At 42.0% G+C, this 19,641-nt stretch overlaps 2 protein-coding genes and 1 long non-coding RNA gene across 5 annotated transcripts; 2 read left to right on the top strand and 1 right to left on the bottom strand.

The window, feature by feature from the left end:
- Positions 1 to 740: 740 nt before the first annotated feature.
- LOC110486314 (uncharacterized) lies at positions 741 to 2,317 on the top strand. Its single transcript, XR_002468056.3, has 2 exons — positions 741 to 1,087; positions 1,192 to 2,317. It is a non-coding gene; the product is annotated as an uncharacterized LOC110486314 (long non-coding RNA).
- Positions 1,816 to 5,081, bottom strand: litaf (lipopolysaccharide-induced TNF factor). 2 transcript variants are annotated; one of them, XM_021556161.3, is made up of 4 exons: positions 4,953 to 5,081; positions 3,384 to 3,584; positions 2,900 to 3,056; positions 1,816 to 2,778 (listed from the first exon to the last, which is right to left on the bottom strand). In XM_021556161.3, exons 2-4 carry the CDS (start codon positions 3,580 to 3,582, stop codon positions 2,670 to 2,672), a joined length of 465 nt encoding a protein of 154 aa, XP_021411836.1. In that variant the 5' UTR covers positions 3,583 to 3,584; positions 4,953 to 5,081; the 3' UTR covers positions 1,816 to 2,669.
- Positions 5,020 to 7,285, top strand: LOC110486313 (stannin). 2 transcript variants are annotated; one of them, XM_090196404.1, is made up of 2 exons: positions 5,020 to 5,150; positions 5,999 to 7,285. In XM_090196404.1, the coding sequence occupies exon 2, from the start codon at positions 6,110 to 6,112 to the stop codon at positions 6,371 to 6,373; it is 264 nt and encodes an 87-aa protein (XP_090052530.1). In that variant the 5' UTR covers positions 5,020 to 5,150; positions 5,999 to 6,109; the 3' UTR covers positions 6,374 to 7,285. The 2 variants fall into 2 exon arrangements, with proteins under 2 accessions (XP_090052530.1, XP_021413490.1); XM_021557815.3 differs by lacking the exon at positions 5,020 to 5,150 and adding an exon at positions 5,417 to 5,553.
- The last annotated feature ends 12,356 nt before the right edge of the window (positions 7,286 to 19,641 follow it).

The raw sequence follows: 19,641 nt of genomic DNA, 5'->3' as shown, positions 1-19,641 counted from the left end.
CTTTCTAAAATTGTTACAAGTGTACTGATATAAGTAGGACACGTGACATCCCGGCAACTTTGAGAAAAGACACTTTATATAGGAGTTATCTTGAGATGGCTATGCATATTCATTGTATTAGGCTAGTAGCAGTCTCTCCAATGAATACAGGCGGTTTACATCAACAATCCTCATGGAAATGTATCCACCAATCCAAAGAAAGGATAGGCCGGAACTAGACAGCCTTCGGTGCCGCTTGTGAAAAACGACTCCCATTGTCATGTATTAAGCAATAATGCACGAGGAGGTGTGGCATATGGCCAATATACCAAGGCTAAGGGCTGTTCTCAGTACGATGCAACGCGGAGTGCCTGGACACAGCCCTTAGCCGTGGTATATTGGCCATATATCACAAACCCCTGAGGAGCCTTATTGTTATTATAAACTGGTTACCAACGTAATTAGAGCAGTACAACTACATGTTTTGTCATACCAGTGGTATACAGTCTGATATACCATGGCTTTCAGCCAATCATAATTCAGGGCTCAAACCACCCAGTTTATAATCTTTGATAATACCCACTGTTAGCACGACGTGTGCTTTTATTTTGAAATGTTAAAATATTTTATTGTATTTTTATTACTAACGACAAATCGATATAAAAAGTACATGTCGGAACACAAGTCTATATATAAACAATAAACAAAAGACAAACGTTGAAATCAACATCCGGATATTGGTCACAATTACGTCAAAGGTCACACGAAATAAAAACAATTTATAACGAATTCGTTTGAAAGTGTTCACTCGCAGATGGCATGGACCCCGGACAAATTTCAGTAGAAAGTAAGAAAAGTCCTCCTATCAAAGTTCCTTCCAGCCAACTCCGAGAGGGAAAAGATAAACAATTGAATGGCAAGCTCGAATTTAATATAAAAAGACTGGGACAATGGAAAAACACTGCACTTGTAGTCTCTGTGGTTTGGATGCAAGGCACAATAATGGAAGTTCGGTTGGATCACACGGTGCTTCTTTTGGACGAGACAGGGACATTCGTTGTCAATGGCGTCAACGACATTCCTAAGGGCAACCTATGCCTACTTCAGGGTGATTCACTTTAATTTTCCTTCTAGCTGCAGCTAAAATATGTACATTTAACAAAACCCTTGATTTGTTACCCCGATTTTACACATGTAATGGTGATGATCCAGGCCCTCTCTCCAGAACCTGTCCTGCGCGCGGTAAAGATGGCAGACCTCTCTGAACGCGCTGCGGTTCACAGAAGAATGTGGAAGTTCCGAGGTGGAAGGCCTTCAGCAAACGCTCACGTAGAAAGAAGCATAATTAGTATGTTGCTATCAATGCCTGTTTGTTTTCATTCATTATTTTTAGCTAAATGTAAATACAGCTACTGGTTTTGAGCAGTTTCTGGCCTGCCTGATATTTCATTGCCAAAGGTAATGGATCATAGCATAGAAGTACGTGCCCAACACAGTTTATGATAGAAAGTGCATTATATGCATATATTATAGCCTAAGGTTTATGATAGGCTATAATTAAGCAATACGGCATAAGGGGGTGTGGTATATGGCCAATATACCATGGCTAAGGGCTGTTCTGTCATTCCGGTGGTATACTGTCAGCCAATCAGCATTCAGGGCTCGAACAACCCAGTTTATAATATATGCATATAATACACTAAACATGTCAGAAGTGCTGGAAGAGGGGGTATGATGGGGGGGGGGGGGGGGGGGGGGGGGGGCTAGTCCAGGCAAGAAAGCACAAACTCAAACAAAATACAAATCATTTACTTTAAAGAATGAACAATGATCACATTTGGTGGTAAAATGATCTAATTTATTTGTGCTTATGTCATGCATACACATTGAAAAAGTGCCATTAAGTGAATTCTACAGACGCACACAATTGTACGTGATGAATGAAAATAAACAAATAGGGCCTACACAATCAATGACAACCTTGTGAATCCATGGACTTGGGAATGCTCAAAGGTGCCTGAATTCCACAGCATAATTTACAGCAAAACCACTCCTTCATTCAAACTAAATGCATTTAGGCCTAAGACAACAAGTGGATCTACTTAGGGCAGTTTGTACGATGAGCTTGCTTACTTACCAGTAATCATCACAATAAGACTGTATTAAAAGGTAGTCTTAACAGGTAGTCATATTGCAGTTTGATTACATATAGATCCTATGAAAATGTACAATCACAATATCGACCAGTCTTACCTCTAACCCCACCAACATTGTGTGCACATTACTATTCAAACTGACATATATACAATTATATAATAAAATCCATTTGAAAGTGCAATATTGACAAGTTATCTAGTGGACAAAGCTCTTAATAAAGGTAATACATTTATATAGATCACTCAACTCTTCTCTTCAAAGACAGTTCCATTGCATTTTCTTGAAATGGTTCCCCTCTAATCAGGGACTGATTTTGCAATTCATTATCAGGTAGAACAGAACCAGCAGGCTCGGACCTCATAGAGTAAAGAGTTGAGTACCCCTGATATAGACTACATGATGACCATCATCAAAATATGCATGTTTAACATGATTGTTTAGCCTCTGACAGTATTTGTAATTAGACAATTCAAGATAGAGACAGGCTGCAAGGTTGCATGCTCAATAGAGACTACTCTTTTCAAAAGACATAATCAAAGCCGTTTGTGTTCTCCAAGGACGTTGTTGCAGTTCGGACATCGATGTGTCACATCCTTCAAACCATCCACACAAAAAGGGAGCAGGCAACAGCCATAGATGCAACTACAAAAAACAAAAGATCAGATAATGCATTATGCAGTCCATACAAAATGGGACTTTTCAGGACTATGAACAACAATACACTGCAAGCACTGCAGGTGGACTCTTGATAAATTAATCTTACCCGAAAATGAACAGGCCAGCACATGTTAACCAGGCCATTGTTCCAGAGGTGTGCTCCAGCCGAGTGATCACCATCTGGGCACATGCAGGGCAATGAGTCTGCACTGGAAGATCCCCAAACACCACACCTGGCTGGACGTAAATGGTCTGAACTGACACTGAAGAACAAAGAATGTTAAAACACCAAACAGGAAATTAAAAGCTAACGTTCATTACGTAGCCTTTTAGGGATTAGCTAGGTCCCTTGCACAGGACACTGTTAATCCATCTTGACCTATCAGATTCCCAAACTATTATGTTAAGAGTGCAAAGCAAACCAATAGTCTAAAATAGGGAATAGGCTACTTGAGATGGTTTGAAACCAAAAGAATGCATTCTGGATGGACCAGTTTGAGCTGTCTCAAGCCAAGTGTGTCAAGAGAGTTCGACCTATGAGGGAACAGCATAGTGAAAAGTGAAAACAATGTGATGAAGATTTTAATTACCTATTGGACTGGTAGTACTGTGAGCCGTTGGTTGATATATTTGATTATACGGCTGTGTTGGGTATGGATACTGTGCAGATTTGGTGTAGGCAGGAGGAAGCGCCGTCCCCTGGTACTGAGGACCCACTGATTCTTCATAGGAAGGTGGCTGAGGGAGCCCCACAAATCCACCTGTCTCCATTGGTGGTGCACTTGCCATGTCTTTCTTATTAATCATCATCAACAACAAAAAAATCATCATTTACATTTATATTGCAATGACTGGAGGTCTATAGATTAATCATTTCTTAGCATATTTTGTAAATAAAATCAGATAGCTAGGTCTACATGGCTTTAGTCACAGCTGTAACAGGCTGTAAGGTTAGCTAATAATACCTTAATCGTATTACATGGCTCTTTTAAAACCAACGTTATACAACAGATATACAAGTCATGGAACATGATAACATCTCTAACCCTTGTGCTCTGCTGAAAAAAAAGTGCATCCATTGTGGTATGGGTCAGATTGCCCCGCACAGTTTAAACACACTCTAGACGGTCAAAGAATCAAGTAAAAACAGCTCAAGGTCTTGTCAGACCTTTCAGAAAGAAGAAAAACAATAACATTTGATTTCAAAACTTCTATATTTAGAGCTATTTTGTTAAACATATTTCCTTTCTCTAAAACAAGCATTTTCTGTTTGGAGCTCATTTTTGAGTGTCTGTGTCAGAGATCTGCTGCACTCGCGCTGAGAATAAGCTTGGGAAAGCTCATTTTCACCCCAAAATAATTATAGAAGTGCCACCAGAACCAGTCAAAACAAAATACACAGAAGACACTTGTTTATTTTGGACCTGTGCAAATATCTATACACATGGAAGCCTCCGGGTCAAAATGACCCACAACATCATGTTTGTATACAAAATCTACTCAAGACATTCCACAACACACCAGTGTCCACATTTTGAAGTTAGGTTCATGACCCTAAATGAGGAAACGTAATTTAATAGAGAAAAAGAGGTTAACTAGTATTTTAGAGAACTCAAAAGTGGAAATGGGTCAAATTGAACTGCAACATAATAGGAGGGTTAATGAAATTAACTACTATGTTAGTCAGGTAACGTTAGTTGGATTAAGGGTACAGTTAAAGTTAGTCATGTAACGTTAACTCAAGACTCCAGTCAGGCTAGTCTAGATTATAGCTAGCTAATCTAGCTAGTACGGTAGGAAACTCATTTAGCTAGCTAATTTAGCTACAATACTAAACAAACTTGTCAGGACAAGACCGAACTTCGAAAGCTAGTCAGTGGCACCTGTGAAACACTATTACGTTAGGCCCACGGGCCCATGTTACTGCAAATAATCAACTAGCTTGCTAGCTAGGCAAATAACAGTAGCTACAACTCGGTTATCTAACTAAATGACCATTAGTCAAGACGGAGACAGAGGCGTCGTCGATGGCTGTCTAAAAACCTAACGGCTTGCAAGCTAACGTTAATCCTGATATTTACAGGAGCTCAAGGCTTCAGTGTACTGTAGTTACATACTTTTTAGAAGACAAACACTTAAACTAACTAGCTTTTCCTTACCTAGCGACAGTAAAGTTGGCTGATTAACCTGCTTCTTTGACGTCCAAACAAAATGCTACTTTACAGTAGCTCGAGCCAATTTCCAGGAACAAGCAGCCTGTATGTATCACGTGATATTTTGGAGTCTGGAGGGGTCTACCAGTATTTGCATGACACCACCACATAACATTGAACTATGACTGATATGAGACCGAGAAGGTAACACATTAGCAAATCTATGAGCTCCTATAACTATTTAACCGTTCAAAATTATGTCCATAGACAAACATGAAGTGATATATATATTTTAAATGTACATGTTGTCAGTGAAGATAATCTAGCTACTACTGTTGCTTTAAAATAGAGATTGACAGCACAAATAACATTTGTTTCGATATATTCTGCATCACATGGTCTCATTTCCTGCACTGATACAGGGGCCTTGAAGTTCGGTTTTTGCGTGGGTGGCTACTAGTGTATTTAATGCACTGCATGAGCAAATTTTACGAATGAAATCGGTTCAATTAGGAGCCATGGATCTTATGTATTGATACAGGCAGGGCTGTTGCTGCATAGCACATTGATGAAGATACGCGATCGCGTCGTCTGTTTCAATGGAATGGTAAGGTGTCTCATCTAGTGCGTCTTGATTCTCGTTAGGACCCGATGTATCATGCATGTACATACATAAATGCGTATTAATGTGCAATGATTCGGCGTGCACAGTTAAAACATATGCGTTAGCATTGATGGCATAAAGGCGTTCCGTTCATAGTTCATTATTGCATACGCTATTATGCAGAATATAGCGTATAGATAATATATGATTACCAACTTAATTTTTAATCAATACATTATTTTCAAGCCTTTTGCTTATTTGGGGGATTTGGAGGTTAGATTCTGTGTTGAGTCCTATTACATAGGCCTATGGTTGAGTCAGCAGATGTCTGCCGAACATTTATTGTAAACAGATTCAGATGTGCAGATACAAGCACTGACAACAGGGTTTATTTAGTTATTTTTTGTTAGTTAAATATTCAACATTATTTGCTTTTTGTGACCCCCAGGTCTCCCAAGCAGAACCGTAAGACACCAAAATCAGCAAGGGATCATACCACGCAGTCCTTGTCAAGTCCCCTGTTCTATGACAATGCTCTGAGTCACCTTCCTGTTGCAACATGTACATCACAGACCACAGCCCCACTACTGGGGTGGTGACAATCATAGTGATCCTCATTGCTGTTGCTGCCCTCGGTGTTCTCATCTGCGGATGTTGGTGCTACCTGCTCCTGCAGCGGATTGGCCAGTCTGAAGATGAGGAGAGTATTGTAGGAGAGGGCGAGACCAAGGAGCCCTTCCTGATGGTACCGTACTCCACCAGGGGCCCCCACGTCGAGCACAAAACCAAGCTCACCCACAACGGCACTGAGAATCACACTTAACTGAGTCATTAAGAAACCGTGGTCATCACCTAATATTAACCAAGAGGATCTCCTCATTCACATTTCATCATCTTTCATCACGCCATTGAAGGATGATAAACGGACTGCAGCTCAATGTCAATGTCTTAGGAAATGTGATATTTTTGTTTCTCATTCCATTGTGTGGATCTCAGTCAGGATGTGAGGTTGTGAATAGTTCATTGTTATGTTTCTTAAGTGTACATATTTTGAACACAAAAATGTACATCTAATTGATATTGATAGTTTTTGTTAACTCAGCAATCCACTACTGAATTTTGACGATAGACATGAGACAGCGCTCTGACGAAATGAGTGGGCCAAACCTTCTTCAGAGCTTGTTGGAAGAATGTATGGTAAATTGATGACAAAACAATTTACTTAATATCAAGTTGCTCAAATTATTTGAAATTAATTGACATGGGCTACTTGAGTGACAGTCAGTGAGTGACATATAAGAAGAGGGAAACTGCTGATGCACAACCAAGTTCGAAATTGCACCTTGTGTATTCTACTATTCCAACTCTCAACAGTAAGTTGACCCCAACTGTTCCTAAAAAAAATTATAGATTATTATATATTTTTATAATGTTGGCAAGGTCCGTACCTCGGTGTCCTCATATGTAGCTACAATACAGTAGCTGCTACAACTGACATGGGTTGAGAAGTCCTACCAAGAAGCTACCAAGAGCCAATTACATATTTTCTATATTCAGTTGCAACATAGGAAATCCTGATGGAAAGATTCTATGGTACCTGAGCAGGTTGATATTTGATGAAACAATGTTATAAAGTATTATGAAATGTAAATAACATTATGAAGACTATTGTTCTCTTTGTCATTTGATGTACCATTGTATCATTTCCAAATAAACTTTAAATGTTATATCGGTCCATAGGCCTTATGATTACTTTTAGATTAAATCCTAACAGGTGTATGTATAGTTGATAGTTATTCTTATGGCTTTTTATAAGATGGCAAAATATCAAACTAATGTGACAATTTTGAGATTTTTATATGATTACACAAATGGTAGTAGTATTGGTTCCAATAAGTTTGCTTTCAAACTTGAGATGACTGTTACCATACTGTACTTCTGTCTTGTGAGTTCAGCAGCTTGTGAAATACAGTATACATTTAAAAGTACTACTAAAAGTATGACCACCTGTATAAGTAATATGCATTATGCATAGACTTAATTGGAAGGCTCAATGCCTACAGTGTCATACCGGTGCAGAGAGATGATTCACCATCTCCCACATAGCCTGAAGGCAGTTAGAGTTAGGACCTACCCAAAACATAGGGTACATTCCTCAGGCCAGGCATTGTTGACATGCCAGATCTTACAACTCCAGAATAGGTATTTTACATTTCAGCTAACGATATCATATGTTATAGCAATCTGCCAGTCGATGACACAGTCGATGAAGTGGCACGAAACCATTGGTTGACGCATGCAACGTCTGAGCAGGAGAACGCAACCTGCTACAGTGCCTATAGAAAGTTTACACCCCATTGAACTTTTTTCAAAGGTTGATTTAATTGTAATTGGTCATTAACCTACATAAAATAATCCCTAACTAATGTCAGTGAAAATAAAATTCTACACATTTTTACAAAATTAAATAACTGAAATATAGTAATTGCATAAGTATTCACCCCCTTTGTTTAGGCAAGCCTAAATGAGTTCAAAGTAAAATGTGGCTTAACAAATCACATAACTTATATTGACCCACATTACAGGGTTTGACAGGATTTTTGAATGACTAACCCTTCCTCTGTCCCCGATACAAACATCTGTAATGTCCCTCAGGCAAGTATTGAATTTCAAGCACAAAGACCAGGGAGCCTTTCAAAAGACACATAAAGAAGGCCAGTGATTGGTAGATGGATAACAATAACAAATCAGACATTGAATATATATATTTAAGCACGGTCAAGTTAATAATTATACTGTGGATGATGTACTAAACCACCCAGACACATCAAAGATGCAGTTGTCCTTCTGAACTGAGCTGCAGGACAGGAAGGGTGTCACCATGAGGCCATTAGTGATTTTAAAACAACTACAGCAAACTGTTCTCAGACTAGACGTAACATAGTAAATGTAAATCTGGGACACTCCAATTAGTATAATATGTTATGTTTGGCATAGTTACATAATATAGGTTACTTTAAGGCGAACACGAAAGGATTGTGGTTGTGTACCACAAACGTCTAGCAACGAAAAGGTTGCGTGTCCGAATCTCGTCACGGACAATTTGAAGTAATTAGAATATTTGCAACTACTTACTACTTTTGAGCTACTTTGCAATTACTTAGCATGATATCTAACCCTTCCCCTAACCTTAACTATTTTATCTAACCTTAACCCTTTAACCTTACCTTAACCCTAAATCCTAGCTAATGTTAGCCATCTAGCTAAGAGGTGTTTATAAAATGTATTGACTAAGGGTGGTGAATATTTACAGTGCATTTGAAAAGTATTCAGACCCCTTATTCTAAAATTGAATAAAACCTTATTTACTTAAGTATTCAGATACTTTGCTATGAAACTTGAAATTGAGCTCAGGTGCATCCTGTTTCTATTGATCATCCTTGAGATGTTTCTATTGGAGTCTACCTGTGCTAAATTCAATTGATTGGACATGATTTGGAAAGGCACACACCTGTCTATATAAGGTCCCACAGTTGAAAGTGCATGTCAGAGATTTTCTGTCTGTATTGAATAGTTTATCATCTGGTAAATCTAACAGGAGTGACCTACTATTGGAGGTATTAATGTTATTATGGAGAATTGAGAGAATGGGTCTATTAGTAAGATTCTGCTGGGTCCCGGCACATTCCCATTCAAGTGTGGAAGGGGATGGAATTGTAGACCAGTTAGCTAAAAGAGCTTAGAAATTAGATATAATTGATATTAATGTGCCACTGGGTAGAGGTGAGGTAAAATGTAAGATCAGAGCCATTTTGATAGATGTGTGTCAGAAGAGATGGGTCTCTGAGCACAAGGGCCAGCATTTATATGCAATCCAAAAAAAGGTTGTTGGACCAAGGTTCAAAGGTCAGATTAGGACGGAAGGTGGTGTTTGCTCGATTGCACTTAGGACATTGAACTCGTCATTACATCTGGTTGGCAAGCATATGAATGGTTTGTGTCTGGAGTGTATGGTCGATGAAACAGTGGCGCATGTGTTGTTATATTGTCGTAAGTATGTTGAAGAGAGGGAAAGATTGAAGTGTAGGGTCATTGAGGTTGAACGGGGTTGGAGGGAATTTTGGGGATAGGGGAGGGTCTATTAGAAGTTAGTAGGGCTCTTTTTTATTTTCTCAAAGTAGTGAGTTAAATCAAATCGAATGTTATTTGTCACATGCGCCGAATACAACTTACAGTGAAATGCTTACTTACAAGCCCTTAACCAACAATACCGTTTTTAGAAAATACCCCCCAAAAAGTAAGCGATAAGAATAACAAATGATTATAGAGCAGCAGTAAATAACAATAGCAGTGCTATATATAGGTGGTACCGGTACAGAGTCAATGTGCGGGGGCACCGGTTAGTTGAGGTAATTGAGGTAATATGTACATGTAGGTAGAGCTATTAAAGTGACAGTGAAGAGGCGACTCTGGGATGCTGGCCTTCTAGGCAGAGTGTGCAAAGAAAAAGCCATATCTCAGACTGGCCAATTAAAATAAAATATTAAGATGGGCAAAAGAACACAGACACTGGACAGAGGAGCTCTGCCTAGAAGGCCAGCATCCCGGAGTCTCCTCTTCACTGTTGACGTTGAGACTGGTGTTTTGCAGGTACTATTTAATGAAGCTGCCAGTTGAGGACTTGTGAGGCGTTTATTTCTCAAACTAGACACTTTAATGTAATTGTCCTTGTTTCAATATGCTTTGTGTTGTAGTCACGACAGACAAAGATACAGTGCCTTGCGAAAGTATTCGGCCCCCTTGAACTTTGCGACCTTTTGCCACATTTCAGGCTTCAAACATAAAGATATAAAACTGTATTTTTTTGTGAAGAATCAACAACAAGTGGGACACAATCATGAAGTGGAACGACATTTATTGGATATTTCAAACTTTTTTAACAAATCAAAAACTGAAAAATTGGGCGTGCAAAATTATTCAGCCCCCTTAAGTTAATACTTTGTAGCGCCACCTTTTGCTGCGATTACAGCTGTAAGTCGCTTGGGGTATGTCTCTATCAGTTTTGCACATCGAGAGACTGACATTTTTTCCCATTCCTCCTTGCAAAACAGCTCGAGCTCAGTGAGGTTGGATGGAGAGCATTTGTGAACAGCAGTTTTCAGTTCTTTCCACAGATTCTCGATTGGATTCAGGTCTGGACTTTGACTTGGCCATTCTAATACCTGAATATGTTTATTTTTGAACCATTCCATTGTAGATTTTGCTTTATGTTTTGGATCATTGTCATGTTGGAAGACAAATCTCCGTCCCAGTCTCAGTTCTTTTACAGACTCCATCAGGTTTTCTTCCAGAATGGTCCTGTATTTGGCTCCATCCATCTTCCCATCAATTTTAACCATCTTCCCTGTCCCTGCTGAAGAAAAGCAGGCCCAAACCATGATGCTGCCACCACCATGTTTGACAGTGGGGATGGTGTGTTCAGCTGTGTTGCTTTTACGCCAAACATAACGTTTTGCATTGTTGCCAAAAAGTTCAATTTTGGTTTCATCTGACCAGAGCACCTTCTTCCACATGTTTGGTGTGTCTCCCAGGTGGCTTGTGGCAAACTTTAAACGACACTTTTTATGGATATCTTTAAGAAATGGCTTTCTTCTTGCCACTCTTCCATAAAGGCCAGATTTGTGCAATATACGACTGATTGTTGTCCTATGGACAGAGTCTCCCACCTCAGCTGTAGATCTCTGCACTTCATCCAGAGTGATCATGGGCCTCTTGGCTGCATCTCTGATCAGTCTTCTCCTTGTATGAGCTGAAAGTTTAGAGGGACGGCCAGGTCTTGGTAGATTTGCAGTGGTCTGATACTCCTTCCATTTCAATATTATCGCTTGCACAGTGCTCCTTGGGATGTTTAAAGCTTGGGAAATATTTTTGTATCCAAATCCGGCTTTAAACTTCTTCACAACAGTATCTCGGACCTGCCTGGTGTGTTCCTTGTTCTTCATGATGCTCTCTGCGCTTTTAACGGACCTCTGAGACTATCACAGTGCAGGTGCATTTATACGGAGACTTGATTACACACAGGTGGATTGTATTTATCATCATTAGTCATTTAGGTCAACATTGGATCATTCAGAGATCCTCACTGAACTTCTGGAGAGAGTTTGCTGCACTGAAAGTAAAGGGGCTGAATAATTTTGCACGCCCAATTTTTCAGTTTTTGATTTGTTAAAAAAGTTTGAAATATCCAATAAATGTCGTTCCACTTCATGATTGTGTCCCACTTGTTGTTGATTCTTCACAAAAAAATACAGTTTTATATCTTTATGTTTGAAGCCTGAAATGTGGCAAAAGGTCGCAAAGTTCAAGGGGGCCGAATACTTTCGCAAGGCACTGTATATAGTTAAGCAAACTTTACTAGGCATATTGTCAACCCGCACATGAATAAAGTAAGTAACATCTGATTTCCGTTTCCTGTGTAACATCAATATTGCTACATGTTCTCTTTTTTTTATTATGATTTTTTTTTACAAAAGGCAGACTCCACCTAACTTTGGCTTGTAGTCTGTCTGAAATAAACTGGAAGGTGAACTGAATGTTTGTTTACTGTCTCTGACTGTCCATTAATTCTTATTATTTTTTACCTTCACACAAAGTCTTTCAGGTGTATAGGTCTTTGGATGGCCCTACCAGACCTTGTGTGGGGAGTGTTGATTACATCAGGAGGTGCATGACCTGAGATGTTTTGGATCTTCTTGTTGAGGTCCAGCATCCACCTCTAGGTTGTGTTCAGCACCCTGCTGGGCGTCAGCTGGTGCTCTGTTTACTGGCTCTGTGCCAGGCTCCTCAACAGTGGGGACATCCTCCTCTATTTCTCTGATCTTCCTCAGGTGTCGCCTGTTCCTCCTGAAGACTTGTCCCTGTTCTGTCTTCACCTCGTAGGACCTTTGCTCCACAGGTCTGACTACTGTGGCCCTCTGCCACCACTGTTTCTGTCCTGTGAGTGGCTGAGCTCTCACGCTCTCATCTCATTGCAGCTCTGTGAGATCCTTAGCAGAGGTGTCATAGTACTTTGCCTGTTTCTGCTGTCTTTCTTTGAACTTCTCCAGCTGACAGTTTTCCATCCCCGGTCTCAGAAGATTTTCACTCATTATAAGTAGTGTCTTTGTACGTCTTCCTATGAGCACCATTTCAGGGCTGCTGTCTGTTCCTTGTGAAGGGTATTTCTGTGATCCAGCAGGGCCAGATATGGGTCAGCACCTGCTCTCTTTACTTTTGCCATCCGTCTTTTGGCTGTTTTCACTGCCGATTCCACCTTCCCATTACTTTGCGGGTATCCTGGAGACAATGTTTTGTGTGTAAAGTCCCAAGCCTTGCTGAAACTTCAGAACTCGTCTGAAGAGTACTGGGGACTATTGTATGTGTAAAGGATGTCAGGTATCCCATAGCGTGCAAAGTGTGTCTTCAGTTTTCGAATGACCGTTTTCGACTGTGTTCTCCAAATGGTCCACTTCCCAGAAGTTGGAGAGATAATCAACTCTGACAATGTAGTCTCTGTCGTTGAACTGGAACAGGTCAGTACCTATTTTTTTCCCAGGGATGCTTTGGTGCTTCGTGTGGCCTCAACGTTTCTTTCTGCTGCTTCGTACCCCATGCAGTTCAGGTGCCACACTGTGCCATGTATGCTCTCAGCTGTGCATTCATGCCTGGCCAGTAGACACACTCGCAAGCTCTTCTCAGACATCCCTCTGTTCCTATGCGTGAGGAATGGATTCTCTGCATTATCTCAGACCTGAGGGCAGTAGGCACAACGACTCGCTCACCTCTGAAGATAACTCAATTTTGCACACTCAGCTCATTTCTGTTGTGAAAATACATGGCTACTTCCAAGGGTGCATGTCCTTTCTCTTCAGGCCACTCCTGCAGGATCACATTTTTCAGTGTCTGGAGCTCCCGTTCCAGCTCAGTGGCTCTCTGGATGTAATTTAGTCTCTCGCTTGACACAGGGACGTAGTGTTTCATATTGATTGATTCCACTTCGACATCCACAGGGCCTCTGTTGTCTTGTTCTGTGAGGTATGCCTTGCTCAGGGTGTCGGCCAGCACCACACGTTTTCCAAGAAGAGTGACCTCGTAGTTTTGGAGTCTCATGAGCATGCGCTGTAGTCTTTTTGGTGCGCTGAGGAGAGGCTTTGTCATGATGCTCTCTAGAGGCTTGTAATCTGACTGCACTTCCACAGTTTGTCCATATGTGAATTGGTGGAACCTCTCCGTGCCAAACACCACTGCAAGCAGCTCCTTCTCTATCTGTGCATACCCTTTTCCAGTCTCTGTCGGGGCTCTGCTGGCATATGCTATTGGTTGTCCTCCCTGCATCAGGGCTGCTCCTAATCCACTTTTTGAAGCATCACACTGTAGTACGAGCTGCTCTGTGGGGTTGTAGTATTTCAGCACAGGGGTCTGTGCAATGGTATCCCTGATTTTATTGAAAGCCTGTTCATGTCTCTCTGACCACTCCCACAGTGAGTCCTTGTGTGCTAGCTGACGCAGTGGCTCGCAGAGCTCCGTGGCGTGGCTGCAGAACTTGGCTAGGTAATTTACCATGCCTAGGAAGCACTGCACCCACTGCACATCTGTAGGCCTAGGCATCTGATTGATGGCTGTCACTTTTCCTGGGTCCACTTTCAACTCCTCTGATGTTAGCAGGTGGCCAATGTAGGGCACTTCCTTCAGCCTGAGCTGCAGCTTCTCCGGATTCAGCTTGATATTGAGCTTCCTGCATCTGTCCAGGAGCATTCTCAGGTTTTTGTCATGGTCCAGAGTCTCCGCTTCATCGTTGTCTCCTTCTCCCACAATCAGGATGTCATCTGCAATGATTTTGACTCAAGGAAGACCTTCCATTGCCTGGTTGAACTTCCTCTGAAAGATCTCTGGGGCTGGACTGATTCCAATTGGCAGGCGCAGCCATCTGTAGCGTCACATGGGAGTAGAGAACACGGTGAGATAGCTGGATTCCTCCTCCAGTTCCACATGCAAAAATATTTTTTTTACATCGCAAACAGAGAACACGCGTGCTCTGTTCGGATCTGGCAGCACGTCTTCAATTACTGGGAAGTGGGTAATGGCTTCTCATTAGCGCCTTGTTGAGAGGTTTCGGATCAATACACACTCTTAGTTTTCCAGACGGTTTCTTCACTACGATCAGGCTGCTAATCCAATCTGTGCTTTTTTTCAACTGCTTTTATCATCCTTCTTTTCTCTAGACCACTGAGCTCCTCTTTGATTGGTTTATATAGTGCTACTGGCACTCTTCTCTTTGGCAGCTGGACGGGCTCCACTCGCTCATCCACTTCCAGCTTCATTTTGCCGGGTAAGCATCCATCTCCCTGGAATACATCAGAGAACTCCTGTTTAATTTGCTATTGAGTCCAGGATCCTGTTTTCTCAATGGCCAGGATGTTGTGATGCTGCACAGTAATCAACTCCATTGCCTGGATAGCCTTACTGCCTAGAATGGGCCTGTGCACATTCTTGTTGACTACGATGAACTCAACTCGGTAGGTTTTCTTATTGTGTGGCGTCAGAGTACTCTTGTTATACATCACCAATACCTGACTGCAGGACTCTAGGTGACTGGCTTTTGTGAGGTTTGCAGGGATAACATTACAACTAGCACCACAATCTAACTGACTTTTTCTTGACCAGCATGGTTGCAAAGAGAGCTGCATTGGGGTCTGTGGTTTTTTCTCTTGCACCACATTGATGCTCTCTGACTTTGGCCCTAGTGTGATGCAGAGAACATCCTCACCGCTCTCTGAGTCAGCTGACACATTTTCCATTGCCAGGTCTCTGTTTCTCTTGCTGGTCCCTACCCCTTTGCAAACTGTAGAGAAGTGATTGTTTTTCCACAGGATTGACATTTTTGTCCATATTCAGGGCATATTTCCTTTTTTCTCTTATGTGTCCGTCCACAGTATCTGCATTGTATAATGCTCTGTCCCTCTGTAGGGTCCCCTCTCCCTCTCGGTCTTTCTTTTTGTGTTACTGCATGCACTGCTACAGGGCCCTGCACATTTATGACTTTAGCTCTCTCTCTGGACAGTTCTGCAGCTCTTCCAATATGTATGCATTTCTCTAAACTTAGATTAGTCTCTCTGAGTAAGCGCTCTCTTAAGTCACAGTTATGAAAACGTAGGAAATTAAAGAGGCCTTTCTACTGACTCTGAAAAATTTAAAAAGAAAGATGCCCAGCTCATCTGCGTGAATGTGCCTTAGGCATTCTGCAAGGAGGCATGAGGACTGCAGATGTGAACAGGGCAATAAATTGCAATGTCCGTACTGTGATACGTCTAAGACAGCGCTACAGGGAGACAGGATGGACAGCTGATCGTCCTCGTAGTGGCAGACCACGTGTAACAACACCTGCACAGGATCGGTACATCCTAACATCACACCAGCGGGACAGGTACAGGATGCAACAACAACTGCCCGAGTTACACCAGGAACGCACAATCTCTCCATCAGTGCTCAGACTGTCCGCAATAGACTGAGAGAGGCTGGACTGAGGGCTTGTAGGCCTGTTGTAAGGCAGGTCCTCACCAGACATCACCGGAAACAACATCGCCTATGGGCACAAACCCACTGTCGCTGGACCAGACAGGACTGGCAAAAAGTGCTCTTCACTGAGGAGTCGCGGTTTTGTCTCACCAGGGGTGATGGTCGGATTCACATTTATCATCAAAGGAATAAGCGCTACACCGAGGCCTGTACTCTGGAGCGGGATCGATTTGGAGGTGGAGGGTCCGTCATGGTCTGGGGCGGTCATCGGGAACTTGCAGCTTGTTGTCATTGCAGGCAATCTCAACGCTGTGCATTACAGGGATGACATCCTCCTCCCTCATGTGGTACCCTTCCTGCAAGCTCATCCTGACGTGACCCTCCAGCATGATAATGCCACCAGCCATACTGCTCGTTCTGTGCGTGATTTCCTGCAAGACGGGAATGTCAGTGTCCTGCCATGGCCAGCGAAGAGCCCGGATCTCAATCCCATTGAGCACGTCTGGGACCTGTTGGATCGGAGGGTGAGGGCTGGGGCCATTCCCCCCAGAAATGTCCGGGAACTTGCAGGTGCCTTGGTGGAAGAGTGGAGAGTAACATCTCACAGCAAGAACTGGCGAATCTGGTGCAGTCCATGAGGAGGAGATACACTGCAGTACTTCATGCAGCTGGTGGCCACACCAGATACTGACTGTTACTTTTGATTTTGACCCCCCCTTTGTTCAGGGACACATTATTCAATTTCTCTTAATCACGTCTGTGAAACTTGTTCAGTTTATGTCTCAGTTGTTGAATCTTGTTATGTTCAAACAAATATTTTCACATGATAAGTTGCTGAAAATAAGCACAGTTGACAGTGAGAGGATGTTTCTTTTTTTTGCTGAGTGTATATCCTACCAGATGAGCTAAATAACTTATATGCTCACTTCGAGGCAAGTAACACTGAAACATGCATCCATCCATAATGACCGTCGTTATGTTTGGAGGAAAAAGGGGGAGGCCTGCAAGCTGAAGAACACCATCCCAACCATGAAGCACGAGGGTGAGAGCATCTTGTTGTGGGGGTGCTTTGCTGCAAGAGGGAATGGTGCACTTCACAAAATAGATGGCATCATGAGGTAGGAAAATTACGTGGAAATATTGAAGCAACATATCAAGACATCAGTCAGGAAGTTAAAGCTTGGTCGCAAATGGGGCTTCCAAATGGACAATGACCCCAAGCATACTTCCAAAGTTCTGGCAAAATGGCTTAAGGACAACAAAGTCAAGGTATTGGAGTGGCCATCACAAGGCCCTGACCTCAATCCTATTGAAAATTTGTGGGCATTATTGAAAAAGCGTGTGAGCAAGGAGGCCTACAAACCTGACACAGTTACACCAGCTCTGTCAGGAGGAATGGGACAAAATTCACCCAACTTATTGTGGGAAGCTTGTGGAAGGCTACCTAAAATGTTTAACAACCCAAGTTAAACAATTTAAAGGTAATGCTACCAAATAGTAATTGAGTGTATGTAAACTTCTGACAAACTGGGAATGTGATGAAAGAAATAAAAGCTGAAATAAATCATTCTCTCTACTATTATTCTGACATTTCACATTCTTCAAATAAAGTGGTGATTCTAACTGACCTAGACAGGACATTTTTTACTAGGATTAAAACTGAGTTTAAATGTATTTGGCTAAAATGTATGTAAACTTCCGACTTCAACTGAATGGGAGAATGCTATTCATATTCATTCATTGACTACAGCTCAGCGTTCAACACCATAGTGACCTCAAAGCTCATCACTAAGCTAAGGACTCTGGGACAAAACACCTCTCTCTGCAACAGGATCCTAGACTTCCTGACGGGCTTCCCTCAGGTGGTAAGGGTAGGTAACAACACATCCACCACGCTGATCCTCAACACAGGGGCCCATCAGGGGTGCGTGCTCAGTCCCCTCCTATACTCCCTGTTTACTCATGACTGCATGGCAAGGCCCGACTCCAACACCATCATTAAGTTTGTTGATGACACAACAGTGGTAGGCCTGATCACCAAAAACGATGAGACAGCCTTTAGGGAGGAGGTCAGAGACCTGACTGTGTGGTGCAAGGACATCAACCTCTCCCTCAATGTAATCAAGACAAAGGAGATGATTGTGGAGTACAGGAAAAGGAGGACCGAGCACGTCCCCATTCTCATCGACAGGGCTGTAGTGGAGCCCATCAAGACAGTCGTGAAGAGGGCACAACAAAACCTATTCCCCCTCAGGAGACTGAAAAGATTTGGCATGGGTCCTCAGAACCTCAAAAGGTTGTAGAGCTGCACCATCGAGAGCATCCTGACGGGTTGCATCACTGCCTGGTATGGCAACTGCTCAGCCTCCGACCGCAAGGCACTACAAAGGGTAGTGCGTATGGCCCAGTACATCACTGGGGCCAAGCTTCCTGCCATCCAGGGCCTCTATACCAGGCGGCGTCAGAGGAAGGTCAAAGACTCCAGCCACCCTAGTCATAGACTGTTCTCTCTGCTTCTGCACGGCAAGCGGTACCGGAGCGCCAAGTCTAGGTCCAAGAGGCTTCTAAAAATGTATACCCCCAAGCCATAAGACTTCTGAACAGCTACACTGCTGCTACCTTCAATTATTATCTATGCATAGCCACTTTAATAACCCTACCTGCATGTACATAATTACCTCAATTACCTTGACACCGTTGCCCCCGCACATTGACGCTGAACCGGTACAGCCCCGCTATTGTTATTTACTGCTGCTCTTTAATCATTTGTTTTTCTATTCTTATCTCTTACTTTTTTTTAGGTATCTTCTTAAAACTGCATTGTTGGTTAAGGGCTTGTAAGTAAGCATTTCACCTGTCGTATGTGACAAATACAATTTGATTTAATGATCAATTAGCCTTTTAAACTGATAAACTTGGATTAGCTAACACAACGTGCCATTGGAACACAGGAGTGATGGCTGCTGATAATGGGCCGCCTCATCTATGTAGATATTCCATTAAAAATCAGCTACAATAGTCACTTACAACATTAACAATGTCTACGCTGTATTTCTGATCAATTTAATGTTATTTTAAATGGACACATTTTTTTTTTGCTTTTCTTTCAAAAATGCTAAGACATTTCTAAGTGACCCTAAACTTTTGAACGGTAGTGTATGTTTGTTTTTTTATTTTTCATTCATCTGTAAATGTTATAATTTGTCTTCCACATTATTTTATGTAGAGAATAGGCAAAAAAACAAATCCATTTTCAACCCACTTTGTAATACAATACATTTGAAGAAATCCAAGGAGGGTGTAGAGACTTTCTATAGGCCCTGTATATCACATGGGTCACATTCCCCTGCTCAGATATGGCATGCATCAACCAATGGTGTTGTCTGACAGATTGCTGCAACATACACTACATGACCAAAAGTATGTGCACACCTGCTCGTCAAACATCTCATTCCAAAATCATGGGCATTAATATGGAGTTGGTCCCCCCATTAGCTGCTATAACAGCCTCTTCTCTTCTGTGGAGGCTTTCCACTA

The sequence above is a fragment of the Oncorhynchus mykiss genome, chromosome 13 (assembly GCF_057628025.1).
Source record: "Oncorhynchus mykiss isolate SJ-2025 chromosome 13, ASM5762802v1, whole genome shotgun sequence".
NCBI classification, from domain to species: domain Eukaryota; kingdom Metazoa; phylum Chordata; class Actinopteri; order Salmoniformes; family Salmonidae; genus Oncorhynchus; species Oncorhynchus mykiss.
This window is presented reverse-complemented; position numbering and strand designations above follow the sequence as displayed.